The 9,520-nt window shown below is 37.6% G+C and overlaps 1 protein-coding gene across 1 annotated transcript; it reads left to right on the top strand.

Annotated features, from left to right (window-relative positions):
- Window positions 1-3,586: 3,586 nt before the first annotated feature.
- LOC135679084 (polygalacturonate 4-alpha-galacturonosyltransferase-like) lies at window positions 3,587-9,520 on the top strand. The gene is made up of 10 exons (XM_065192490.1): window positions 3,587-3,712; window positions 3,793-3,973; window positions 4,760-4,785; window positions 4,879-4,938; window positions 5,315-5,426; window positions 5,521-5,564; window positions 5,819-6,153; window positions 6,222-6,579; window positions 6,663-7,241; window positions 8,979-9,520. Exons 2-10 carry the CDS (start codon window positions 3,811-3,813, stop codon window positions 9,252-9,254), a joined length of 1,953 nt encoding a protein of 650 aa, XP_065048562.1. The 5' UTR covers window positions 3,587-3,712; window positions 3,793-3,810; the 3' UTR covers window positions 9,255-9,520.

Raw genomic sequence — 9,520 nt, 5'->3', positions numbered from 1 at the left:
CACCTACATTGTCTCTCTAGTGTCCCCACATGAGCAACTATGAGACTAACTGCATCCATCATATTGACGGGTATATAATATACCAGTCTGTTCGATTATCTCGATATCCCTCTCAAGTAACCTATGACCGGGATTATTTAGAATTTATGTTTAAAGGTAAATCGATCTCATTATCATGATCTTATCACGATCCGATTCTTATTGCATAAATTAATGGACATCACAATATATTCATACAACAAACAATATAAAGTGATAAAATACCAATTAATAATAATAAGTAAAAAAGACTACGTGTCAAGTCACACATGCTATCACTTACGTGATTGGTTTGTAGGACACCTATGACTAGTAGATATATCTTGATACTCTTGTGTCTCCTAAATTCGACGTTAATTATATGGGCAGTTCAAGTCAAGATGCCTTGATGCCTTGGTAAATCTCTTGCATCCAACTCTTTCTATATAATTAGTTTAAGTCAACATACATCGATACCCTCATGGGTATCATATGATTAATTTTACCTACATGGGTAGTTCAACTATTTAAGTTGGAACTTTTAATGCCCTCATACATCTCCTATATCAGATAGTCCTTAAACGTGTCATTCAAGTTGGCGTGCATTGATGCTCTCATATGTCTTTTACATGGAACAATCCCTATTTGGATAGTTTAATTTGGAAAATCTTAATGCTCTTATGCTTATTCTATGTCCAACTAACCTTGCATGTATATGTTAAGTCGATATGGCTTGATGTCCTCGTATGTCTAGTATATCCAATACTTTTTTGAATGGTAACTCACGTTGGTACGTTCTTATGCCCTCAAGTGTCTCTTATGTTTAACACCCCATATTTAGGTAGTTTATATGACTCATGCCTTCATGTGTCTCTTACATGTTGGCATGCCTTAACACTATCGTACATCTTTAATGTTTAATACTTTTTATACGGGTAATTCAAGTTGATATACTACAACACCTTCGTGTGTATGATGTGTACTACATATGCAGTTCATGTGTTTCTTGAATTATACATGAGGGCATTTGATACTTGCTACATAGGTAGTTCTCTTACATATGATGCTTACTACACATGAAAGCATGACTAGATACTCTCATGTGTCTGTTGAGTGTAATGTTAATTGTATAGATAATTCAAGCTAATATGCCCCAATGCCCTCATATTTACATTCAACTCTCTACATGAATTATTCAGAATTCAACTCTCTACATGAATTATTCAGAATTATTCAAGTTGACATATATGAATTTATAGAGTCTATTGTACACAATGCTTCCTGCTTAAGTAGTTCAAGTTAACACATTAGATGTTGTGCATCTCTAACGCATGATACTCCCTATCTAGTAATTCAAGTCGACGTGCTACAATGATGTTTTTACATGAGTAATTCAAATTAGCATCCTTGATGGCCTCGTACATCTCCTACATTAGACAATCTCTATATGGACAATTTAAGTCAACATCTCTTATGCTCTCTTATGTCTTTTACATACAATGCTCCCTTTAGGGGCAATACAAGTTGGCACACCTTGATGCCATTATGCTTTTCTTATGTTTTCCCTCCATGCACTAGTAATTTAAGTAGGCATGCCTTGATGCCTTGGTGAACCTCCTCGTGTAAGAGCAATTTATGTTGGCATGCTTTAATGCCATCACACATCTCTTGCATCCAACTCTCTCTCAGTCTAAGTCAACATAGTCGACATGTCCCTATGCCCTTGTGTGTCTCTTGAGCTATCCACTAATTGCATGAGCAATTTAAGTCAACTTGCCCAAATGTCATCGTCACACATCTCTTACATCCAACTCTCCTTGCATAGATAGCTTAAGTTAGCATACCTCCTTACTCTGGATCTCTCACGACTAATATTTTCTACACAAGTGGTTCAAGTTAAGATACATTGATATCATCACACATCTTCTATGTTTGATGTTATGTATATGAGCAGTTCAAGTTGATATAGCCCGATAACAATCTCTACATAGGTAGTTTGAGCTTGCCACTTAGTACTAAGTCGGCATACACTTATTATTTTTTCTTTTCTTGCTAGGGCCAAAACTGGCTTATTGACCATAGGTAGTCTCAAGCAATGATACAAAAGATAAAGATGAGATCTTGATCTCCCTTTATGTTTGATTAAAGAAGTAGGTTGAAAGATAAAACTTTACAGGGCTAAATATTAAGTGTAGTTAGTGGGCCTTACTTAGCAAGCAAACAAGTGTAGTTAGTGAGCTTTACTATGGATTTCATTTAAAGTTTTCTACCTTATTAGGCATGTAGTCAATCATATCTTACTACTTGACTAAACAACACGAGGGGCATAACACTAATCTCCTATGCACGTCAAAGGGATATTTATTCAAGAGCTCCAAAATGGGTGTTCAATAAAATGATTTTCTCTCTCTTAAGATCATAAGATATGGTGAGCCCATCAGTAAGGAGCTTACTAACTTAATGTTAAGAAGAAAGGATAGATTCCTATATACATAGAAAGGGATTTTTATTCGAGAGCTCTAGAACAAGTGTTCGGTAAAGCAACTTCCTCTCTCTCTTGAAGATCCTAAGGTATAGTGAGCCCATTGGTAAGGAACTTATCAATTTTAGGTTAATGAGGAAGGACAGATTCTATATTTTCCTTATAAGGTCCTTTGCCCCAACCTCATATTCAATCTACTCCTATGCTTCTAATCTCTCTAGGAGACTTCGTATGATAATTATTACGTAAATGAATCATTATATACGATGATTAATACGTAAATGTTCATATGACTTGATGCTCTAATGAGTCTCATTAGTCGATCCCAATTCGAATAGTTTACATGTCACGATGGTTTCATATATTTTTGATATTTAATATTTATAAATTTAGCATATTACAGTACTCTCATATATTTATTGCATCCAACAATTCAAATAGGTATTGTCAATGATAATTATATAAAAAATTTAAATAAACACCCTAATGCTCCAGCACTTATCTTCAATGAAATGAAATTCCAAGGTCTCCTCGGTACATAGTAACTTCAATGACCACTATTCAACTACAAAAACCAATGGTAGGTTCTTTCGTCGTATAGTGCCTCTCTGATGACAATCCTACCCAACCAAACTGCTTTTGAAATGAGCCATATTTTTATGCGGGACCCGCTCCAAATGAGCCATCATTATGAGCAATGATACCGCAGGTACCGTTGGGTATCGTATGAAACGGGGAGGAGATCCGTTTTATGCGAGACTTCCGCCAGCCCGTTCACAACTTACTCCCACTGCGACGGTTCATTTGGGACCCAGAAGCAGGTCATCCCAATAACAATGTGAGCAAGCCAACGGGTACGTATAGATGAGTAAGAAAATTATTTTCAATGATGGCACTAAGGGAGATCCTCGACATACATATTTCCCAAACAACCAAATCACAACAGACACGACATCCTCCGTCACACACTTTCGCCACCCGTTGGTTTTCGCCCATCTCATTCGCCGCAGTTATGGGACCCACGTGGAACCGTGGTTTCCCCAGTCACAAAACAATGCAGGAAAAAGTATTTTTGCCACTTTCCGTCCCCTTCACTCACTTTAACTCCTTTTCTTCCACGAGACTCCCCCGCTCTTCATCGAGCCTTCTCCGATGCTCGAATCCTCTCTCTCTCTCCCCTTCTAGGCTATCTCCACACTCGAACCCAAAGAGGTAATGCGGAACGCATTCTTTCTTCGTCTCTACTTTTCTCCGCTATTTCTCGACTTTTTCTAATTTCGTTGGTTTTTTAGGGATTGGATCCATCGACGATGCAGCCTCCGCAGCAGGCCTTGGCGGCCAGAGCAGGCGGGAGGTGTGGAAGGGCCGGAGGTCCCGTTTGCGGCTTTCGCCCACCCGCAGTGCTGCTTCTCTTCTTCCTTATTCTGGCCCCTTTGGCGGTGCGCGGCAGCATTCGGGCGCCGATCTCGTCCGGTATGCTGATCTTTAGTCGCACATTTGTACGATTTAGTGGATGTGGAATGCATATGGGAGTGGGGATTCGATTTCTGTTGCGGATTTGCTTCCTTTTATTTCCTGCTCGGAGATCTGGGCCTGTGAATTTACATCTCTGATGCATTTATTCATGTGGAAGGACATATGAAACTGATTCCTTTATTTCTGAATCTGTACCTTGATTAATCATTTATTGCATCTTCTTAGATCCTGAGTCATCTCTGACAACACACCGATGTCCGTTCTACCGAGTTTCAGAACGTATTCTAGTACATACTCAGGACGCTGATGCAAAACTCCGTGGGTTGAATAATGGATTATAGGAGTTTGGCACTTTATGAGATGCATATGAAGAAGAGCCGTTGCGAAGTTGGAAGATGCATTAAATAAGCTTCTCACTAGGAAATTGAAACTGAATTATCAGAAATCATGTTAGGAAAATAAGGCATATAACACTATGAAAATAGTCATGTGGATGAACTTGAGGTCAGTTTCTTTTTTGGGTTTTGTTAATAAGTTTATTTAAGTGCAAATCATGTATTTGACCACCTCCAATTGCAGAAGTTCAACTCGACAAGATGCAAACCCATAACTTGATTAAGATAATAGGAGATGGACACATATGTTGCATGTGCTTGAATGTTCCTTGAGTTATAATCATGCTCCTGGAAACTTATAATTTTGATGTTCATATTCTGTAGCCTTTATCATCTGTTGGACTGCAGTTTGAAGTTTATTGATTCTGTATTATGTGTTCCTGTGCAGGCATCCAGGATTTCCCTAGCCACACGGTACCTTCCTCAGTGATATCCTTTTATTTTCTGCTTGTTGAGAAAGGTAGCTCCTTTTGCCCTTAAATCTCACATATGAATGGATCATGACAGGGAACCGATCAGAGAGAACAAGTTGCTGTGCAGAAGCTAAAATCTATTCTAACAAAAGAGGTTGGTGAATGATAGTGAATGTCTTGCTAATTACTTGGTTATTATTTTTTTAGGTTACTGTAATAATATATCTTGATCATTTTAAAATTCATGCTTCTCTGGCTGTCATATTGTTAGTGTCTTTCTGGGCTTATGTATATTATCCTTCATTCAATACCTGCAAGCCAGCAGGATTTGGGTCATTGGGGCCTTGATTTTTTTCAGGACAGACAGTGTCCTTTCTTTATGGCAGAATAATGAAGTTGGCCATGCTGATCATTGCATCATTACTTTGACAGATCTAAACTTCGTGCAGCTTATATGCTTAAGCATTTCTAGTTTTATGCAATACATTGGTAAAATACGCTTACTTATTTTCATACTCATCTTCTCGAAGACACTTCAAAATGTTTCACATGCGGAGAAAAGTTATTCACTGGCCGAATTGGAGAACAAGGCACTGATTAGTTCTTTACAGATTGCAGATGTAAAGCTTTACAACAATCCAGGTAATTTTTAGATGCTCATTTTCCATTGTCTAAATTTAATTTCTCGTATATTATTTATGCTGGGTAAACAAGTTAATATTTTATTCTGATGCAGATGATCAACAACTTCTTGATTCACCAGCAAAATTAATTCGAAGGGTATTCATTTTAATTAATAGGTGTTATTTCCCTTACATTCATTGGCCATTTAGCTGATTTGATGTCCTCACTTCTTTGCCCCTGCTAATTTGAAACTTTTGCTTCTGAAGTATTTATTTTTCCTTAACTAATAAAATACATTACTCTTTGGTCTCCCAGTACTCAGCTTGTTTATCTCAGTTGCTATGTTGTGCTGAATGTCAATAAATCTGTTATTACAATTTGATCTTTTGGAATATTTTCATGTATTATAGCAATTGAGAGAGGAAAGACATGAACAGAAGCAGATGGTGTTTACTCAACAAGATGATGAAGCAGTAGTTAGGCTTGAAAATGCTGCCATTGAGCGTTCAAAAGCTGTGGATTCAGCAGTATTGGGCAAATATAGCATATGGAGGCGAGAAAATGAGAATGAAAATTCTGATTCAAGAGTTAGGCTGATGCGTGATCAGATAATCATGGGTAGGATCTATTCTGTACTCGCAAAATCAAGGAACAAACTTGATCTTTACCAGGAATTGCTGAGTCGTATCAAAGAAAGCCAACATGTAGTAGGAGAGGCCAATGCTGATGCTGACCTACACCATAGGTGAGAGCTATTTCATAAATTTGCTGTGTGCTGCCCCATTTAACTTTTTCTAAATAGAAAATTTTCAGTGCTTCTGATAAGATCAAAGCAATGGGTCAAGTTCTTTCTAAGGCAAAAGAAGCACTATATGACTGCAAGGCAGTAACTCGGAGACTCAGAGCTATGCTCCAATCTGCTGATGAACAAGTTAGGAGCTTGAAGAAGCAGAGCACATTCCTTAGTCAGCTGGCCGCTAAGACAATTCCCAATGGAATCCACTGCTTGTCTATGCGTTTAACCATTGACTACTACCTCCTTCCTTTAGAGAAAAGAAAATTTCCAAGGAGCGAAAATTTGGAAAATCCAAATCTTTATCATTATGCCCTTTTCTCTGACAATGTCTTGGCTGCTTCAGTAGTTGTAAATTCTACCATCATGAATGCAAAGGTCTGGTGATGCTCTTTTCTTTTCTGATCAATTTTCTTTCTAATGATGATTTCTTGATTGGCTTGTGTTTGCATTGCTTGCAGGAGCCAGAAAAACATGTATTTCATTTAGTGACTGATAAATTGAATTTTGGAGCCATGAACATGTGGTTTTTGTTGAACCCTCCTGGGAAGGCAACCATTCATGTAGAAAATGTGGATGACTTTAAATGGCTGAATTCTTCATACTGCCCGGTGTTAAGGCAGCTTGAATCTGCTGCCATGAAAGAGTACTATTTTAAAGCTGATCATCCTTCAGCAGGTTCTTCCAATCTAAAGTATCGAAATCCGAAATATCTATCTATGCTAAATCATTTAAGGTTTTATCTCCCAGAGGTTTATCCCAAGTTGGATAAGATCCTTTTTCTCGATGATGACATTGTTGTTCAGAAGGATTTGACAGCACTTTGGTCTGTAGATCTCAATGGTAATGTTAATGGTGCAGTCGAGACTTGTGGTGAGAGCTTCCATCGTTTTGACAAGTATCTTAATTTCTCAAACCCACACATTGCCCGTAATTTTGATCCTAATGCATGTGGCTGGGCATACGGGATGAATATGTTTGATCTCAAGGAGTGGAAGAATAAAGATATAACTGGGATTTATCACAAATGGCAGAATATGGTAAGTTAAATAATTTTGGAGGAAAATTTATATATTATACATTTCATATTGTAAAATCTAATATGCTTCTTCTAGACATGAAGTCTATTTGGAATTTGTCATGCTTTCTTATATTAGGCCTCATGGTGAACAGTAAACTGCTACGAGACTTTTGTCCACTTACTGACATGCTTAGCCATACTTGTGGTTTAAATCTCTTGTAGCTTATGCACATGCATGTAAATGCTTCTTAAATGATGTTTGTATGAACATGTCATTCTGCATGCCTCAGAGCTAAAAGGTTGTACAATTACCCATGTTACTAATGTGGTTCATCTTTCTTTTGGTTCAACATTAATTTTTTGTATCCTTTATATGTATTAAAGGATTTTTTGTTTCAAACCAAGGTTCGTAATTTTGTATCGTACCGGAGTTTCGAGCTTTGCTCGATATGGTACAGTATAGACGTATTGAGTAGTACGCCAGGGTGTACTGCTCGATGTATATATATATATATATATATATATATAACATAATATAAATAAAAATAAAAATCAATATATAAAAATAAAAAATAATATAAAAATAAAAAAAAGAAAAAGGAGGCGTATGTTGCCTCGATGACATTGCCTCCTTTTTCTTCTCCTCGTCACGTCAGATGAGGAGAAGACGCGGTCTTCTCCTCGTCTATGGCATTCAGTGAAGACGTCGAAGGCCGTAGGCGTCTCCAACCTTCGGTGAAGTATGCGGCGAAGAAGCCGAGCCGTCGCCTCTCCCTTACCTCCTGGATCGGGATCGTTGAGGGAGGGTGGCATCGGATCGGGAAGCGTCGAGGTTCTCACGATTCTCCCTCTTCTCCCTCGACGCTTCTTCTTCTCTCGTTGCAGCCGAGTTGATACCGCTTGGTAGCGAGCGGTCCACATACCGATCTGCTGGCGGACCGGTACGTACCGCCTGGTACGAGCAATATCATTCGAAATTAAAATCCTTGTTTTAAACATTAGCCCTTGGATGACAGTATCAAAGAAATTATCATTTTCTGTTGAACCACCATATAGGAAATTTGTATACTTTGTTTTTGTTTTAAATTCACTGAGATGACAATCATGACAGAGCCAAGGTCTCTTTTCTCTTTTCTCCTCCTTTAAGTTTGTTATTAAGTAAATAGATCCATTGCTATAGATTGTTAATATGGTCAACTTCAGTAATCTCCATAGCAAACTTTGATTCCTGTAAAATGATTTTCTTCAATCAGCCTTTTGGAATATTTTGTGCTACTTTGTTTCATTTATCTGATTAATTTTAGCATCTATTATCCTTAATATATATGGACATTCTCCTCTGGAATATTTTGCACTAATCTACTGTAGCAAGAAGCGAAAAATTTCTTTTATCCAGAAACCTGGTGTGTCCACGCAGCCTTTTGTATCTCTGTCACCACCGGGATCTTTATGCATCATGACCATAATACATTTTTAACTTCTTTTTTTATTTATGTTGTTAATATGGCATATATAACATACTTCTTTGGTCCATGTCGAATTTCAACCTGCTATATTTTGTTGTTGGCTTTATTTTATTGTGGAAAAACACTATGCTGATGCATGTTCCATTAAGCTTAAAGGTGAAGTTTTTTTACAAACTATATTAAATTTCAAATACATGTCCACTCTGAGGCCCACTACATAAGCGCACAAAGATTTACATTATAAATGTAAAAGCATACATGTACTTTACTTTTATTTGCTTTTCCTCTAGAATGAAGACCGGGTGCTCTGGAAACTTGGGACACTCCCTCCTGGACTGTTAACATTTTACAAGCTGACTCATCCACTGGAAAAATCTTGGCATGTACTTGGTTTGGGGTACAACCCTACCATCGATCACTCTGAGATCGAAAATGCTGCAGTCATTCACTACAACGGAAACATGAAACCTTGGTTGGAGCTGGCAATGACCAGGTACAGGCCTTACTGGACTAAATACATCAATTATGACCATCCTTATGTCCGGGCATGCAAACTAAAAGAATAGGAAGAAGTTACAGGGTTTATTATCAGAGGATATAAGTTGTTGCTCGGAAGCCAACTCAGCTAGTGATTGTCAAGGTTCTCCCAGTGACTAATTCTTTATCTATATATGTGAATTTCTTTTTGCCATCAACTTCATTTTCACTCCTGTATTACTTTCATTTTTCAAGCCTTATCTATGGAGGAATGTTTTTGGTGTTTTATGCATACATCTGATTATGTAGTGACTTTGTTTTCTAAAATAATATTATTATTAATATTATTTGCACA

The sequence above is a fragment of the Musa acuminata genome, chromosome BXJ1-7 (assembly GCF_036884655.1).
Source record: "Musa acuminata AAA Group cultivar baxijiao chromosome BXJ1-7, Cavendish_Baxijiao_AAA, whole genome shotgun sequence".
In the NCBI taxonomy this organism is placed as follows: Eukaryota; Viridiplantae; Streptophyta; class Magnoliopsida; order Zingiberales; family Musaceae; genus Musa; species Musa acuminata.
This window is presented reverse-complemented; position numbering and strand designations above follow the sequence as displayed.